This window comes from Salvelinus namaycush, chromosome 19 (genome assembly GCF_016432855.1).
Source record: "Salvelinus namaycush isolate Seneca chromosome 19, SaNama_1.0, whole genome shotgun sequence".
NCBI lineage: Eukaryota > Metazoa > Chordata > Actinopteri > Salmoniformes > Salmonidae > Salvelinus > Salvelinus namaycush.
The window spans coordinates 20175353-20195035 of record NC_052325.1 but is presented as its reverse complement, the minus strand read 5'-3'; the positions used below and the strand labels follow the sequence as shown (position 1 = coordinate 20195035).

Here is a 19683-nt window from a genome sequence, read left to right as displayed (position 1 = left end):
AATCCTGTCGAAGTTGTTTTAATTTGTGACATCAAGAAGGACGGTAGCACAGAATAACTGTAGCTTTGGACATTTCTCCATTATAAGTTTTCTACCTGAATGTTGTGTAAAATATATGATTGAATATGAAACTATTTGTGAGAAGATGTAATGTCATGTTAGCCTTCTAAACGAGATACTTGTTTAGTTATAAAGTTTTAACTAGTCAGTGGCCACACCCCCATGAGCCCAGACATTACGTCAGCGTCATAGCCCGCCCTTTTCTCAGAAGTGTATAAAACTCACTCCTGACGAAATGTACATTAGACCAGTCAGCATGAAGCGGTGGCTAAATGGCTGACAAATGGTTTAAAACTACAAGACCAGAAAACCAGACTAAGTGTAGTGTTGGCTGCACGGCTGGAAATGGCTAAACTCTGAGACTATCGATCACTACAGAAAAAGCAAATCTTAGACGTAAAATTACTAGTCTGCAGCTAGAAATTACATAAACCTAGGACGAGAATAGCCCAACCGCCGAAACAACTATTCTAAGAACATGGTATGCCTGACATCCATTATGAACACAACCTGAGACTTTCTGTCGATTGACTCTTCCGCAGACAGAACAGCGATTTCAGAGAGAGACAAGACACAAGCGTAAATATGTACATTGCAGTTTCTTTCAGAATGAGTGGCCGTTCATGTGCAAAGGATTAGGTTTTCAATTAATATAATTATCAAATGTGTGTAGTGAATCCATTTTGTCTTTCCTGCTGTTATCTGTCCCCACCCCTTTCCATTGTCTACCAAGCCGTCATACCGGTTTAGCCCACTGGGGACTTATCAATGCATTGTGTTAGTAACCAGTATCTACTGTTTGTTTGTAATATATTTCTGTGATTATTTAGTTAGTAAATAAATAATTAAGCCAATTTGTATATCGCTGATTCATGATTTAGGCTAGGGTTTGTGCAGATATCCAAGGGTTTGCGACGTTCAGTAATGAGAACTGATGAGGTAATAATAACAATTTATTAATAAGCAACTGTTTTGATAAGATATGAAAATATCTGAAGAGTTATATTCGGGAAATTGACACTCTATAAACACATTTTTTCCGTGGTGCCCCGACTTAGTTAATTAAAGTTACATGATTAGTTTAATTGCGTAATTAAATTAAACATCGATAATTGATTTGGTAATATACAGTCTTCACATTTAATGATAGTCACAGACACGACATTGGCCTGGCACCACAATGCCAGTTCACTTACCTCCTCCATATAGGCTGACTCGTTATCAGGCCTACAACCGGGGTGTCATCAACAAACTAGTCCTGTCCTGGCTGTGTTGTGTGTCTGTTTTCTGACGGTGTTATTTCGATGAATTCTGCATTGCATTCTGAGTCTGTTTATTGACCAAGCAGCAGTGTGAAATCCAGAATAATTGTTTTCACAAGTCCCTTGGCACAATGAGTTCTATTCAGTTCACGCTGCAAGCCCAACAGAGAGAGAAGAGAAACATTTTTAAGTTTCAATTTCCTAAAACTAAACTGCCAGTTGTTTATGTAAGAGCAGTTGTTTTTGTTTATAATATTGTGGTGGCAGAATTTGGGGTAAGACATTGTAACTTCTCAAGGGATATGTTCTGTGTTGGACTGTGATGTTATGCCTTTCATAGACTCCTGCTATGTCTGCACCCTAACATGTTGTGATAACTGTTGTGTAACATTATGATTGTATTATTACCTCTCACTACATAAGGGACACGGAACAGTTTATTATTCAAGTTCTTCCCTGTGAAATCAGACACAGATCTCCCTCGCAGCTGCTTGAATAAAGATTTTTCTATTATACAATTAAATAGTCTCTGCCTTAATCTCTGGATCGAGTTTTCCACAACAATATGAAATGGTGGAATCCATAGCTCTCTTCAAGTGATTTGTTGTCAATATCAAGTAGTATTGCATAGATAGATGCCGTATTGTTGCATACACATCATGACTAAGAGAATCCTAAAAGGCTAAATGTCAAGCAATAAAGTGGGGTACACCAACATCCCCTGAGAATCCACTCATCAAGGCAACTCTATCCCCCTCATCTCAAGAGTCCCTCATTACTAGACAAAGCTTGCCAAGAGTCAACAGGTGTTATAATCTAGTCACCATCTCACAATGGAAAATAGATGCTCAAGTACTAAGAAACAAACAGCTCCTTTAGTTGACAGGGAAAACTCCTGCATGCAGGGCATATTCGGTAGCATGGTCCCTTCGCAGCAGCACACACCTTTGGCTTACACTACTACCAGAGCATCTACTGACATACAGTGATGAGAAGGGAAGAGAGGAGGGGAGTGCACTGTGACAGCTTACCAAGACTGCGGCAGGCAGCAGCAGCTTGACAGGCACAGCAAAGTCCCACTGCCTTGGCGCCGCTGGTGTTGTTGACAGTACAGAGAGGTGGGAGGACATCACAGCCATCAACAACATGGCTGCCTGCTCAGCTACACACACATGCACACAAGCGCACACACACTGCTCTCTCAGAACAGTGCCTTCCCAATTGCTCCATGTTCTTTGTAAATACTTAACAAAACAAAAACAACAAAGCTACGCTTCCTTAGGGACAAAAAGAAAAGTCTAATACTTCCTAGATTTGATAGCACTTTCAAGCTATAGCCATTTTAATAGGTTTATTTGTCCTATGTTTCACTAGAGAGGACCACATTTTTAAGACATACACATACTGCCATCTGTTGGTGATTAGCAAAAATGTTTTTAACGTTGCTGAACATGCAATGCTGTAACTATTTATTCAAAAGCAGTAGAACAAATCTGCTTCCCCCAATCTTTATTTTATTGTTGTAGCCTGTTTGTGGCTGAGGTGAAAGCATGGGGCTTCAAACATACAATACCCTACTACAGTACATAAAAAACATGAAGTTGTTCTGTAGGCTGGAAAAACAAGTCAAGGATGGCCAGTTCCAGGTCCGCATGATGAGAGGTTCCCTGCTTGTTCAATGCACCACAGAGTATACAGACTGTATTTGTTTAATTAATTCAGTCAATCAAAACCTGTAAGAGTAACTTTACTCAGTGACTCAGAATAAAGTGTCTTGCTAATTGAGATATCTTGACAACCCCCTAGTCTGTTAACTGTCCTGCAATGGCCTCAACATTACCCACCATGCCAGGGGATTCAATTTTTTTATATATGTTCTTCTGTCGAAATTGCTGTCATACGCAGAGAAACTCATCCACGACATCTTCTCTCTGACTGACTACAGCAATGCACTGTTTGGGTGGCCTCCCAGCCAAATCACTAGAGGCTCCATTTAACGCAGAGCAGTGCTGCCAAGACCAAGAAGTCAGACCACATCACCCCGATCCTGGCCCAACTCCACTGGCTACCAGTCAATTACAGGATCGACTCCAAAATCCTCATGCTTGTATGTAAAGCCTTAAATGGAATGAGCCCCACCTACAGAAGCGACCGCATCTCAAACAGCGAGCCACGTCAAACTCTTCGCTCCAGCCTCTCTCTAAAGCGCTAAGTCCCAAAGACACATCTCCGAACTATGGGTGAACAAGACTTCTGCTCCCTTGACCCTTACCTGTGGAATGCTCTCCCTGACCACCTGATAAGTCTCAATTACTCTGAACTTTTAAAACAGGCATTAAATCCCACTTCTACAGTCCCAATCAAAAATGTATTTAGCACCTAGCCCACTATTGCCATTTCACCTGCCTTTATTCCAAATGGGTTTTTATTGTATATAATTATTTATTTTTCCTCAGTAGAGCTTTGAGAACTAAAGAAAAGTGCTACACAAATTAAATGTATTTTGTTCTAAATTACTTGTTTTTCACTGCCTCGACCTCCTACAGCAGGTGATATTCAAGTGTTTATGTTGGGCTTTGAATTACTGTCTCATCCCCTTGTTTTCATCATGCTTGACTGAGCCATAATTGCTATTTAAAGTGAGGAGTTGGATCGTTGTTTTGCACACCGTGAATAATGTTGCTCCTTGTGCACTTCAAGGTATGTAGTGCATAATGTTAGTCTTTCCAGGTACTTTGGATCACATGTAGGTTAGGTTAATATTGCATGTGTATGAGCATGAATCATATTAAAGGGATGGGTAAGGGATCTGCACAAACCATCATTCTGTTTCGAACCAAACTCTGCACTGTTCCAAGTAAATGTGTTTTGGTAAAATGTTGAGTGGAAATTGTTAAAAGTAGTCCTTGTGCATGCAGTGGTATGGTTTGTTTAACTTTGCAATCATTGGTTTTTGTTTGACAGTTTCACTTTAAAATGTGTCTGTCACTGTCACCATGGAATTGCCCATTATTAAAATAATTTACACTAACATAATCCATCCTTTTAAATCACTCATATTTCACACTTACATCAACAATATCTGTGCCCCAACTTTTCATAACTGCTGTTGAGGGTCATTTCAGAAGCCTCATGAGTAAATTACACTATTCAGAATGACGTGTCATTCCTGAATGGTCCCGTGTGGCTCAGTTGGTAGAGCATGGCGCTTGCAACGCCAGGGTTGTGGGTTCAATTCCCACGGGGGGACCAGGGTTCAATTCCCACGGGGGGGACCAGGATGAATATGTATGAACTTACCAATTTGTAAGTCGCTCTGGATAAGAGCGTCTGCTAAATGACTTAAATGTAAATGACACAATCTCAGAGTAATTACACCAACACTGAATACCAGTACTAAACTTTATTTTAAAAAGTCTAATTGATGGTGTAAAGAAATGATAAAAACAACCAATATTAAATCTAATCTATATGAAATTGTTACGGTCATAATGATAATTTTGCCATTTGATTTTGAAGATCACTTGAAGTATCAAAAACAAATATTGTAAAATGATTTAATTAAACATTTTAATTTGGCCTTACTGCCATTAGCCCATACGTAAACGCATTGAATAACAGATTCACTACATGGAACAGATAGTGACCCCCCCAGCTTAAACTGACAGATTTTTATGGGGATTTTTTATTAATATGCCAATTACATTTCCGCAGGGGCGCGGACATCGACCTTAGGGGGTTAAATGTGGCAACATGTCTTTCCCTTCAAATGAGGAATCATTAAGAATTTCAAGGGAGACTATTCATGATTCATGCTATCCACAAGTGTAAACTTTATTAGTTTTAAAATGAACAGAATGTAAAAGCCCTTACATCTATACATCATGGTTGGAGTGGAGGAGGTAGAAAAAAGAAAAAGGGGGGGGGGGGGGGGGGGGAGACAAGCATTTCTGTAACAGAACATTCTACTGCTCCTGGTGCCACTGTACGTTATAAAAAATAAAAAAAATGACACGCCTTGGATTTGGCTTGAGGTCCGTTAGTCAGCAGCCTCGTCCTCCTCGGACTCAGATTCTGGGAGAAAATATGAGATTCAAGTCAACTGCATGAACAGAATACAGTGCTATGGCGAATACAGACAAAACCACAGGGACTAGAGGATGTTTTGAAGGTTTTTATACCTACATGAGCTAGTTGAATTAATTGATTTTCAGTGGTGCTGGATAAGATTTCCTGCTAAATTACCTGACTAACGTCAAATGTAAGCCATGCTCACCTTCCTCTGCATTCTTGAGCCACTCCACAAATTTTTTCATCTGTTCCAGGAACACACTCCTTCCTTTGGCAACGTGGGCCTCTGTGTACCACTTAAGAATGGCCTCCTCACTCAAAACATCCGCTGGGAAAAATACATCAACATGAAAATTACAACTGCATGAAGATGCAGTTATTGCCACTTGACAAAGACAATTGCGCCAAAATACAAAGTGTTGATGTGAATCTGTTAGGCAACAGAAAAATATTCTCTCATGTCACTCACCTTGCATTCACACATTAACAGCAAAATCTGCTTCTTCAGCAAGTGAAAGCGTACATATGTCTCACCTCTCCCCCTCTTATATTTGGAAGAAGACACACCAATATAAACTGACTTCTGTCCCTACAATATTTTCTGGTGGGTTCAGATCGGCTAGCCGGAATAGGAACATACCGTAATTTCCGGACTATAAGCCGCTACTTTTTCCCACGCTTTGAACCTCGGGGCTTATACAATGACGCGGCTAATTTATGGATTTTTTTCACAAGATTCATGCCGCCAAAAAACTGAGCACCGTCACATAATGTGACGTAAATCGAGCGCGCTCAAACTTCCCATCATTCTGATTACGGTAGTCATTTTGTCACCCTCATCATGGCAAAGACATGGAGAAATGCATATGAGGCAGCTTTCAATTTGAAGGCGATCGATCTGGCTGTTGGAAAAGGAAATAGAGCTGCTGCATGGGAGCTTGGCCTTAATGAGTCGATGATAAGACGTTGGAAACAGCAGGGTGGGGAACGGACTCAGTGCAAAAAGACAACAAACGCTTTCAGAGGGAAGAAAAGCAGATGGCCCGAACTAGAAATAAATTCATTAGGCCTTAATGAATTTCACATGACTGGGCAGAGGCGTTTTTATATTTTTGTTTAGTATGTTTAGCCATAAACGTAATTGTTTAAAATCTGGATGTTTTGTCATTTTATGAATCATGTCTTACCTTGTTTCAAAGTAGCCTAGCCAAAAAATCTGACCATAGAAATGTTGACGGAATTATTTTGTAAACACTTCCTCATATGCCATTGAAACCAGCGTTTATCTCATGTTCTAACAACTTTCTTTCGTTGTCCGTTAGCCAAAAGCACAATACTCATATTAGCAACCCATGCTAGTTGTTACATCAATAGTCATATTAGCAACCCGTGCTAGTTGTTGCATCAATAGTCATATTAGCAACTCGTGCTAGTTGTTGCATCAGTAGTAATATTAGCAACCCATGCTAGTTGGTGCGCCAATAGTCATATTAGCAACCGTGCTAGTTGTTGCGTCAGTAGTCATATTAGCAACCCGTGCTAGTTGTTGCGTCAGTAGTCATATTAGCAACCCGTGCTAGTTGTTGCATCAGTAGTCATATTAGTCGATGATAAGACGTTGGAAACAGCAGCGTGAGGAACTGACTCAGTGCAAAATGACAACAAAAGCTTTCAGAGGGAAGAAAAGCAGATGGCCCGAACTAGAAAATGAGCTTGAAGACTGGGTCAACACACAGAGAGCAGACGGCCGAGGTGTTTCAACTGTGCAGATCCGACTGAAAGCCAAAACAAATCGCCACCGCAATGAAGTTTGAGGATTTTAGAGGTGGACCATTGTGGTGTCTAAGATTGAGTCTGTGTCAGCAGCTCCCTCCCGACTACGAGGAAAAAGTTTCAAACTTCCGCAAATTCACTGATGCAAAGATAGCGGAGCATTCCATCGGCCCGCACGACATCATAAATATGGATGAGGTTCCTCTGACGTTTGACCTGCCTCTCACTCGGACTGTCAACAGGAAAGGCGAATCATCCATCACGCTGAAAACAACTGGGCATGAAAAAACGCAAAGTTCATTTGTTTCAATGTACCGGTAGGCACCTGCGGCTTATAGACATGTGCGGCTTATTTATGTACAAAATACATATTATTTAAAAATTCAGTGGGTGCGGCTTATATTCAGGTGCGCTTAATAGTCCGGAAATTACGGTACTTTTAATGGTAGATAATCCAGATCCCGCTTTGATAAGCGCGGCGGGAAGGTTTTGGTTGCTACTGTCTGAATCCAGGGTCATTCAGAAAGGATCAGAAGATAGGATCATTGCTCAATGGATACAAGTATCCAAGGTCCCTCCCTCAGACATCCTCCTCCAATGAGCTTTGATAGGGATTGAGGAAGCAAGGACTGAGGAGGCAGACAACGCTATTCACTGATCTCCTTTACCTTTGTATAAGTAAGCCCTGTCCAAGCCAGAACAACCCATAAGGCAGGAGCCCTTCTCCTGTTTCTGTAGCATAAGGCAGCTTGATGTACAAGCACACTCCCTGGACAGGAAGCTAGTCTGTTGCAGGGCCTTTCCCTCAATCCATCTTCTTAATGCTGAGTGCTAAGCATCGCTTTTACCAAAGATACTGGTAACTAACCCAAGATATCTCATTTGCTTCTTCTACCCGTGCTGTTACCTTTGTAGAGCAGCACCACAATCTTCTGGAAGGAGTTCATGAAGTGGATGTTGTCGTAGCAGTACTCCTGCATCTTCACGAGCAGTAGGATCTCAGAGGCTCCCTGGGATGTGAACGCCTTCAGCAAGGGGCTGTATTGCTGCGGAGAGGTGGAGAAAAAGGGGGGGTTTTTTGAGTCGTGAAAACTAGTGGCAAAAAATTACACTCAATCCCATCACAGCGGTGAAAGTGATGGCTCTGAAATTTTTATTTTATTTCACCTTTATTTAACCAGGTAGGAAAGTTGAGAACAAGTTCTCATTTACAATTGCGACCTGGTCAAGATAAAGCAAAGCAGTTCGACACATACAACAACACAGAGTTACACATGGAGTAAAACAAACATACAGTCAATAATACAGTAGAAAAATAAGTCTATATACAATGTGAGCAAGTGAGGTGAGATAAGGGAGGTAAAGGCAAAAAAAGGCCATGGTGGCAAAGTAAATACAATATAGCAAGTAAAACACTGGAATGGTTGATTTGCAGTGGAAGAATGTGCAAAGTAGAGATATAAATAATGGGGTGCAAAGGAGCAAAATAAATAAATACAGTAGGGAAAGAGGTAGTTGTTTGGGCTAAATTATAGATGGGCTATGTACAGGTGCAGTAATCTGTGAGCTGCTCTGACAGCTGGTGCTTAAAGCTAGTGAGGGAGATAAGTGTTTCCAGTTTCAGAGATTTTTGTAGTTCGTTCCAGTCATTGGTGTTAACTCGAAATGACACAACGACAAGGTTCCAGTTTAACAAAGTTTACTATACTATATGAACACACTACAAGGTAGCCATTACACTCAAGGCCAGGTCCATCAACGACCATCAACGACCAGACTTCCTGCGCATGCGCACTCTTGACTGAGTGATAGCCCCGTAATAACAGAAATATAGGGATACTTAAAACATGAACTTAACAATTGGCAGCAGAGAACTGGAAGGAGAGGTGGCCAAAGGAAGAATTGGTTTTGGGGGTGACCAGAGAGATATACCTGCTGGAGCGCGAGCTACAGCTGGGTGCTGCTATGGTGACCAGCGAGCTGAGATAAGGCGGGGCTTTACCTAGCAGGGTCTTGTAGATGACCTGGAGCCAGTGGGTTTTGCGACGAGTATGAAGCGAGGGCCAGCCAACGAGAGCATACAGGTCGCAGTGGTGGGTAGTATATGGGGCTTTGGTGACAAAATGGATGGCACTGTGATAGACTGCATCCAATTTATTGAGTAGCGTATTGGAGGCTATTTTGTAAATGACATCGCCAAAGTCAAGGATTGGTAGGATGGTCAGTTTTACAAGGGTATGTTTGGCAGCATGAGTGAAGGATGCTTTGTTGCGGAATAGGAAGCCAATTCTAGATTTAACTTTGGATTGGAGACGTTTGATGCGAGTCTGGAAGGAGAATTTACAGTCTAACCAGACACCTAGGTATTTGTAGTTGTCCACATATTCTAAGTCAGAGCCGTCGAGAGTAGTGATGTTGGACAGGCGGGCAGGTGCAGGCAGCGATCGGTTGAAGAGCATGCATTTAGTTTTACTAGGAGAGTTGTATGGCATTGAAGCTCACCTGGAGGGTTGTTAACACAGTGTCCAAAGAAGGGCCAGAAGTATACAGAATGGTGTCGTCTGCGTAGAGGTGGATCAGAGACTCACCAGCAGCAAGAGCGACATCATTGATGTATACAGAGAAGAGAGTCAGTCCAAGAATTGAACCCTGTGGCACCCCCATAGAGACTGCCAGAGGCCCGGACAACAGACCCTCCGATTTGACACACTGAACTCTATCTGAGAAGTAGTTGGTGAACCAGGCGAGGCAATCATTTGAGAAAACAAAGGCTGTCGAGTCTGCCGATGAGGATGTGGTGATTGACAGAGTCGAAAGCCTTGGCCAGGTCAATGAATACGGCTGCACAGTATTGTTTCTTATCGATGGTGGTTAATATATCGTTTAGGACCTTGAGCGTGGCTGAGGTGCACCCATGACCAGCTCTGAAACCAGATTGCGTAGCGGAGAAGGTATGGTGGGATTCGAAATGGTCAGTAATCTGTTTGTTGACTTGGCTTTCGAAGACCTTGGAAAGGCAGGGTAGGATAGATATAGGTCTGTAGCAGTTTGGGTCAAGAGTGTCCCCCCCTTTGAAGAGGGGGATGACCGCAGCTGCGTTCCAATCTTTGGGAATCTCAGACGACACGAAAGAGAGGTTGAACAGGCTAGTAATAGGGGTGGCAACAATTTCAGCAGATAATTTTAGAAAGGGTCCAGATTATCTAGCCCGGCTGATTTGTAGGGGTCCAGATTTTGCAGCTCTTTCAGAACATCAGCTGACTGGATTTGGGAGAAGGAGAAATGGGGAAGGCTTGAGCGAAATCAGTGTAAACCAACCAGCTCACCTTCAAATGCTTGATGGCTTGTTCTGTGACCAGTTCCTCTTTCTTGTTCCACTCCACATAGCTCATGACACTGGTCCACACGATGCCGATCATGGTCTGCTCTGAGATGTTGTTCTTCTTCATCTCCTCCCTGGCTGACGCAATGATCTGAAGGGAAAGGATGACAGGAAAGCAGGTCAGTAAGTAAGGAACTGCTTCTGGTTATTGGGCATTTCATCTGCATCCCATGCTAACAAAATTAGGTATCATAATCAAACAATATCCTTCATCAACACAGACCAAGGCTGTGTTCCAATTTTCTACCCCAAGTGTGCTCAAATGTACTCCTCATGCTAACACCAACCCAATGCTTCTAAATACAGAAGGGAGAATGAGAGCAATTGCACCCTTTAAGGGTTAAGGGTAGGAAACTCAACCAGTGGAGTGCTTCTCCAGCAATCAGCATAGACCCAGACTTTGGACTCACGTCTTTGAAAGGGTCCCCGCGTTCCATTTGTTCCTGGAGATCCTTCTGAAGCTCCTTACGGGACCCTATGGCCTGCTGGTTCCTGGCAAAGTCCGACAGCTCTTTGAGACCGGCATCTGTGAAGTACTTAGAGAAATGCTCACAGCTCCGCTTGTTGGCAGGGAACAGCTCCTGCAAAACACAAGGTGGAGAAACAGGCTTTACATCACAGAATTAAATAGAACAAATACTATTACATTGTATCTTTATGATTAAGCACTGTCCAACTCTGAAGGCTTCCCCTTGGCTCTTTCTCAATTAATCTTTCCTTGATTCCTTGCATACCCTCTCAAAACTCATTGGAAAGATTGTCAAAGGGGATCGACCTTGGATCTTCTCCTTCAATACAGTTGAGGTGGCGAGGAGATAGACAAATTGAGATACAGCCTTCGTATTCCCAGGAGAGCTGCCCATTCTTAACTTCCCTGCTACACAATTATTGTTTTTACACTGACCAAAGGAAAACTAGCATGGCTTTGGATTGGACATAACCCACATGATTGGTGGTCTCACTCACCAAAAGTCTATTATCCATGCCGACCTTCCGAAGACTTCCTGCCACAGAGTTGATATCCTTCTCATGGATCCAGGATTTGAAAAGTTTCACAGCAAAGGCTGCAGAGACACCTGGGTAAAAAAATAAGGGGAAACCATATTTTTAGGCCTAGTGCCTACCAGGTGAAAAGCCAAATACCACAGGAGACGATTCTACAAGTTTTACAAGTCTGCCCGTAAAAACAGAAATGAAGCAACTTCAGACACAAGGACTGTTGTAAGAGACAAAACCATAAATATGCCCCTCGTAAATTCACATTCACAGTGAATGTACGCAACGTTTAATTTAAGTAATAAAGTAACTGGATATGAGCATGTAAGTATACAGGCTGGTTTTCCAGACAGATTAAATCTAGTCCTAGATTTAAAAAAATAATGATTCATGGAGAATCTCTATTGAAAGTCATTTTTTGTTCAGGACCAGGCTTAAAGCGATCAGATTAACTCATGGACTCTGTGTCCAGTATGAAGGAAGTTAAGAGGTAGTTTCAAGAGCCAATCAGAGACATAATGGTATCCATGAGTTCATCAGACTCATGGATACCATAAATCTCATACTATCCGTTTAACTTTTGTAGCAGAAGCCTGCCCTATTGAGCTGGCACTGCTGCACACCTTCTTTGACGAGGTTCTCATTGTAGAGGCTGTTGAGGATAGAGGCTGAGATGTTGCCATTGGCCAGCAGGATGCCAGTCAACATGGCCAGCTTGTTGCGCTCAGACTCAGTGAATCCCTTCAGGAATAGCAGCAACTGCACAGGAGAGAAGAACAAGAGGGAAACTCAAACACTGAAACTTAGAATGGAATACAATAGAATGCTGGTATAAGAACAGAATGCAATTCTATTCCATTCTATCCTTAGCAAACTTAAATTGCATTTTCGCCAAAGAAAGGAGTATACGGTGTGGATAGAATGCAGCACTTTGGACTGGATAACATTATTGAACATAAGTTGAAAGAATTGCATATTCTATAATCATGCCAGGATCAATAATGTTATCCATTCTGACATCTATCAAGACTGCATCCCAAATAGCACCCTATTCCCTTTACAGTGCACCCATTTTTACCAGCACCCTATTGATGTCCTTTGGGAAACATCAATGAGTTGAATAACTAGTTTATGGTTGAACGATCCAACAGATAAGAGAGCAAGTCACATCTTGAACAATGTTGCTCAAGACGACAATCAACAATGCCTTCACCTTCTTGATCTCCTCTTCAAACCCTTTCTCCAGGTACTTGTAACGCCTGATAAGCTTGTTGAAAACCTAGGTATCGAATGGGAAAATTAAATCAGATCTCTAAAAAACAGCCGAATGTCAATCAAAAATGTAGCACACTTATCATAATCAACCTTTTCTGTCAGTAAAAAGGGGAAAGGGGTTTGAACCACCACTACTAATATTGCTAGTAAGTCAAGGTATCATCATATTCAGCTCTTTATTGTTGAACCAAAAACAAACACTATTGCACAAGTGTACCTGAGCATATGCTTGCATGGTCTCCAGGTCTTCTTGTGCTGTAAACAGACAGAACTCTGTACGGGTCAAGTCATCTGACAAGGTACCACCTGGGGCTGAACAAGAATAAAAAGGGAAAGTTATTATACAGACTGTCACACACATTCTTTCATCCTATTCTATCACCAGAACTATATTATTTTCCCGGCATTCTATTCTTTCCCATCCTTACACCAACATTCTATCCTTACCCAGCATTCTATTCTATCCTTACCAAGCATTCTATTCTATCCTTACCAAGCATTCTATTCTATCCTTACCAAGCATTCTATTCTATCCTTACCAAGCATTCTATTCTATCCTTACCAAGCATTCCGCCAGCCACCAGGATGTCGAAGAGCGTCTCAGCATAGCGGCGGTAGTCAAGCTTGGCACCAGAGGCATCAAGAAATTTAGCAACAGCGTCCAGATCACTGCCAGTTTGGTTCAAACCTTGTACAATGGTTTCCTGAAACTGAGTAGGGTCAAACACCTTCTTTTCATCTGTTGAAAGATCAATGCATTTATTAGGGACAAATCATAACAGCAATTGACCAGTCATGATATCAATATTCAGTTTACACCCACCTCTCTTCCTAGTTTTAAAACGCTGGCCTGTAAGCGTTGGCTTCTGAATCTTTTGATTACTCATAAAAAGACACCCTGAATGAGACAGAGAGAAGATTATACTATAGCTGAAAGATCAGCTAATGATAGTTGCTTTACTTTGCCAGCAGATCCGATCTGCTTGCTTACAGCTGTACTAGGGTCGAACAGCATTCATGTGTATTTAAGACACGCGGAGCCAGAACAAGACATGGCTTGGGAAAAGTACCTCAATCCATTGATGAGAAATGTGCTGTACTCCGAATTGTCTGTTACATCAAGAAGATTGAACGATTGCTACGTTTTTCAGAAAAACTATCCTTTTTGTAGGTAGCAGAAGCCACAGGAGCCATTTTGGAATCAGCTCATTTGTTGTTCAACGGGATGTGCCATTTCATAATGGCTGCTGTTGTTACTGCTTGCTAAAGGAGGACAAAAATGTCAGTTCACATATAAACAAAGTCATTCAATCTTCTCTGTGTAACAGTTGTGATTATGGGACCAGGGCAAAAGGCGGTACGCTCCGGTAGAGCGTCCATGCAAAATAAATAGTGGGGGTACGCTGTCCCGGGTAAAACGTTAGCCTATAACAATTAATACAACATGTTCAAAAACTATAGGCTATTACACAATTAATTAACATTACTGCATGTCAGCCGCATGAAAATTTGCGAATTGACTGGAAACCAAATTGCGCTGTGGTTTGAGGAGAACACTTACATTTTGTCACAGGGAGATGAGTGGCCGAGACGGTCACGGGCAAGGCGGAGATGAGTGGCCAAGACAGAGGCGTACATGGACAACAGTGGATGCATCAATTCAGGCTACAAGTGTAGGCCTAATGACAATCGCAGAATAACAGATGTCTCTTCCCAGTAATCAAATCGCAGGTGCACAGTGCACTGTTTGCTGAAATAATTTTGTGAGTGGACAAATATTTGCGGGTAGCCTACAGGAGGATCTTTGTTTGGCAATCAGATGATAACATCATGACTGGTTGTGTTTATGCCACATTAAAAAGGCATAGGTGACATGTCCATAAGACTTGGGGAAGCTTTCCCTAAAGTATATCGAATTAAATTTCCAAAATTATATAGCCTAATTAGCTTACTCCTGTCTATACAGAAATAAATAAAATCCTTCAAAATAGGATACAACAGAAAGCATGATTTGGCCACAGAACATCATTAACTTAAAAAACACGTGGATTGTTTTACATTGGGGGCTCCGGAGTGGCCCAGCAGTCTAAGGCACCACATCTCAGTGCTAAAGGCTTAACTACAAACACCATTGTTCGATTCCAGGCTGTATCACAACCAGACATGATTGGGAGTCCCATAGGGCCACGCACAATTGGCCCAGCATCATCCGGGTTTGGCCGGTGTAGGCCGTCATTGTAAATAAGAATTTGTTCTTAACTGACTTGCCTAATTAAATACAGGTTACATTTACATCACAAAGCCTACAGTCGGAAGGGCCTGCAATTTGGGCTGCGCAAGCTGCAATTACCAAACAGATGATTGTTTAAGTGCGACTGACAGTGAAAAGCAAAGAGACCCAGCCAGGGATATCCCAATATTTAAAAATACAAATCACAAAAAAAACTTTGGAAAGCAAATGGCTATAAAGAGATGACAACGAAAAGGTATCAAATTCCTTAACTTAATTGTGCGAACAGTAGCCTATCTTATTTGCACCAGCGGAGAACATTGGACATATCCCTGTCGAGTGTGCATATTCACTGTCTTTGTCATTGGGTCTGTGGCACTTATTGTTTTTGGACAATAATTTCCTCCTCCAGATTAAATGGATCTCATATTGTATTTGTGTCTCCCCTTTTTGTTGGCAAATTACATGGATCAGACAACAGTTGTTATTGATATGTTTGTCAGTGTCAGCAGAGTAGGCTACCTTGTAATTTTTGTAGTATGAAGAAGAAGAAAAAAAGCATGTTTGCACTTGGGTGTCCCACACCGGTAAGAAAGTAAATCTACTTCCCCCCTGCATTCGGTGTACATCCATGGATTGAGGTACGTTTTACATGCCATATCTCGCCTGCTCCTGCGGTGTCTTAGACACAGGAATGCTTTCCGACCCTAGCTAACTGAATGCAAGGGGGTCGGCTCTGCTGGCTATGCGTTACCTAGCTAGCTAAAGGCCCGCCGGCTGGCTAACACACCGGCCTCGGAGACGCAATCCATGCATGGCCAGTTAGCTAGTTAGTTACTGACGAATTGAACTGCAAATCAACAAATACTGAACATCTGTAACATCTTGCAAGACGAACTAGCAAACTACTGCTGTGTAGAAATACCTAACTACAATGCTAGCATGATTGACAGAGTTAAATAGCTAACGTTAGCTAGCTAGCATAATTGCTAAAGTTAGCAAACTTGCGCAGGCGTCAAATAAACTGAATTGATTTAGCTAGCTACTACTATCGTCATCATACCAGACATACAAGTTAAATTACACTACTTACCGAAATCAAAGTTATCCTCAAAAACAGTCGAAGAAACACGAAATACTGCGACACAACTGAACAGGCCAGACCAAAAAACTCAGTGAAAAGTGAAGGGTGTACTACGGCTGCGCAAGCTTGATATGACGTAGACATTATGCCGCGTTCGTACTTCTTCTTCTTCTTTGGTGGGGTTAATCGGCGGTTGGCATCCAACGTTAGGGCGCATTACCGCCACCTACTGCACTGGAGTGTGGGCCAGAGACGGAGAAACTAAATCCTACCTGCCAGCCCCGTTGCTCTTAAAAAAGATAACAAAATATTTGAGACTATATCTAATGACGTTCTACTCAATATACTCTTTAAACGAATTTCCTGTATCCCCTTCTTCCTCATACTAGATCTCATCCTCCCTCTTTCCCTCCAATAATGTCCACACTGTATCAATACATGCTCCACTGTCTCTGTTTCCTGGCAATACTCACATTTTCCTGTTGGATACTTTCCTATCACATGTAAGGTCTTATTCAACTGGCTGTGTCCCACCCTTAATCTTGTAAATATAGCCTCCTCTCTTCTGTCCCTTCCTGCCGTTCTCCCCAACTTTCCTCTGTACTTGAAATAAATGCCTGCCCTTAGTATCTCTATTCCACTGCTCCTGCCATTTCTCCACCATCACTGTCCATATCATGCTTTTTGCCTCTGCCTTGCTCATTGAAACTACCATATCAACATCCCAACTACTTAGTGCTTGTTTAGCCAGTACATCAACTGCCTCGTTCCCCTCCAATCCCACATGAGCTGGGGAGCCATGTAAATATTATCTTTATACCCATTTGTTTACTCCTGGCATGGGTTTGTAGCACCTCATAAAGTAGGTATTGTTTGCTACGTGATATAAAGGACTGGAGACTCCTTAGCACTGCCCATGAATCAGAGCAAATAACTACTCTTTCTGGCTTAACTTCCTCCACCCACTGCAAGGCCAACAGTATGGCCATCAGCCACATTCATAACATCTGTACATTTCATAAATACCCGCATACGACTCGGAAAACCCACTTGAACGCCCTCCCACTGTTAATATTGAAGACTGAAGACATGGCTGGAGCACATGGCCTGACCAGATTGTAAAAGCTTTATGATAAATATTTATCAAAATGTTGCACTTTTGAGCCATTGCCATAAAAGGGGTCCGTTTCTAAGTTCTTTGGTATGATGCAGTTTGAATGTGTATATATTACAAATAAGAATACTTTTTGACAATTGAAGTATAAAAAGCAATGGAAACATGTTGTGGTGAAATCATATGGAAAGCTTACTGTAAGCCCCAAAATGGACCATACAGCCTGAGATTTCCAATGGTGTGACAGCTTTTTTCCCTTGGTGTGTCACGCCAGAGGAAGTAGCTGTCACTCCAGGGAACATAACCAATTAATAACCAATTAATAAACTTCTATAATTACCTCTTTAGACTTATTTTTCATCAAATAACACTTATTTGCATGAGACCTATTTGTATCCTGTTGCAATTTTGATAATTTTAAGTGATTCTGAATGCAATATTTATGTTTTCATTATCCCAGGCCTGGTTTCTCACTCTCGGCAGGTGAACATTGCTCTCGTGACCTCTGGGTCTGTCTCTGCCCTCTGGGGAGGATCGAGTTCTTTTACGTGGCCCTGGTGATGGTGCAGGCACATATTGGGGGCTGTGGTACTCCTATTCCTGGTTCTCACTCCCTGCATTAGACCATCCCTCCCTTTGGTCCCTCTCTGTCTGTCCTACCAGTTTCACTCCTCTAATTGACATACGTGATCCATCTTGAGAGGGCCAAATCAGCTGTGCCTCTTTTGGAGACTGTTCCACCCTGCTCTAACTGTTTGATTATGCCATATTCTTGTCCCAAAGATTAAGCAGTGCAGTGAAAATGTGAATGGCTCATTAAATCAGTTAAGGTACCATTTATTGCTCAAATGTTACTTTGATAACTGTGTCAATTCTAGTGCTAAGATATGCCAACAATTGTTGACCTTCGGGGACATGCATTTATCAGACCCAAAACCCATACAGAGTGACCCTTCGTGGCACTGGCATATCATTCGAATGTCTGCCCCATCAACTTCCGATGGTAGTTTCTGTGCCTACCATGGTGACCATGGGTAACGGGGAATCAGGGTTTGATTCTGGAGAGGGAGCCTGAGATACGGCTACCACATCCAAGGAAGGCAGCAGGTACGCAAATGATCCACTTCCGATTCGGGAAGTCCTTGTAATTGGAATGAGTACACTTCAAATTCTTTAATGAGGATCCATTACTGATGTTTAGAACTGATTTTTAGAAACATTTTTATAGTGGTCAGAAACTTCTGAAAGTGTCATTAATTATATCTTAACAATAAAATTTGACTGCCTATTGTGTGTATTGTCCGTTGTGGTGACAATAAGTTATCTTGGATAAAATGTTAAATTAATTGTTTAGCAAGTAAGATAATTGCTTTTTACATAGGCTTAGTGAAATAACTGTGTATCTTACCTTAAATGTAATTGCGAGACACTTGGTTAGCATATTCAATCTCTCCCTATCCCAGTCTGCTGTCCACACATGCTTCAAGATTGTTCCTGTACCCAAGAAAGCAAAGGTAACTGAACAAAATTACTATTGCCCCATAGCACTCACTTCTGTCATCATGAAGTGCTCTGAGAGACTAGTCAAGGATCATATCACCTCTACCTTACCTGACACCCTAGACCCACTTCAATTTGCTTACATCCCCAATAGATCCACAGACGATGCAATCGCCATCGCACTTTACACCCTATCCACTGGAAACATCATGCTTTGGGGCTGTTTTTCTGCAAAGGGACCAGGACGACTGATCTGTGTAAAGGACAGAATGAATGGGGCCATGTATCGTGAGATTTTGAGTGAAAACCTCCTTCCATCAGCAAGGGCATTGAAGATGAAACGTGGCTGGGTCTTTCAGCATGACAATGATCCCAAACACACCGCCCGGGCAACGAAGGAGTGGCTTCGTAAAAACCATTTCAAGGTCCTGGAGTGGCCTAGCCAGTCTCCAGATCTCAACCCCATAGAAAATCTTTGGAGGGAGTTGAAAGTCTGTGTTGCCCAGCAACAGCACCAAAACATCACTGCTCTAGAGGAGATCTGCATGGAGGAATGGGCCAAAATACCAGCAACAGTGTGTGAAAACCTTGTGAAGACTTACAGAAAACGTTTGACCTCTGTCATTGCCAACAAAGGGTATATAACAAAGTATTGAGATAAACTTTTGTTATTGACCAAATACTTATTTTCCACCATAATTTGCAAATAAATTCATAAAAAATCCTACAATGTGATTTTCTGGATTTTTTTCCCTCATTTTGTCTGTCATAGTTGAAGTGTACCTATGATGAAAATTACAGGCCTCTCTCATCTTTTTAAGTGGGAGAACTTGCACAATTGGTGGCTGACTAAATACTTTTTTGCCCCACTGTATGTAAGAATGCTGTTCATTCACTACAGCTCAGCATTCAACACCATAGTACCCTCCAAGCTCA

At 41.9% G+C, this 19683-nt stretch overlaps 1 protein-coding gene across 1 annotated transcript; it reads right to left on the bottom strand.

The window, feature by feature from the left end:
• Positions 1-5128: 5128 nt before the first annotated feature.
• Positions 5129-16256, bottom strand: LOC120064213 (basic leucine zipper and W2 domain-containing protein 1-A-like). Its single transcript, XM_039014617.1, has 12 exons — positions 16143-16256; positions 13643-13717; positions 13382-13558; positions 13037-13131; positions 12758-12823; positions 12168-12303; positions 11515-11624; positions 10959-11129; positions 10493-10639; positions 8074-8212; positions 5599-5721; positions 5129-5396 (listed from the first exon to the last, which is right to left on the bottom strand). Exons 2-12 carry the CDS (start codon positions 13704-13706, stop codon positions 5362-5364), a joined length of 1263 nt encoding a protein of 420 aa, XP_038870545.1. The 5' UTR covers positions 13707-13717; positions 16143-16256; the 3' UTR covers positions 5129-5361.
• Between the last annotated feature and the right edge of the window lie 3427 nt (positions 16257-19683).

Bases quoted from the DNA above. Each gene is read 5' to 3' on its own strand.
- LOC120064213 (XM_039014617.1), bottom strand. From the start codon at position 13,706: ATGAGTAATCAAAAGATTCAGAAGCCAACGCTTACAGGCCAGCGTTTT. The intron at 13,559-13,642 runs GTGGGTGTAAAC...ATCTTTCAACAG, and splicing joins TTTTAAAACTAGGAAGAGAG to ATGAAAAGAAGGTGTTTGAC. The intron at 12,304-12,757 runs GTGAAGGCATTG...TCTCCTGTGCAG, and splicing joins TTGAAGAGGAGATCAAGAAG to TTGCTGCTATTCCTGAAGGG.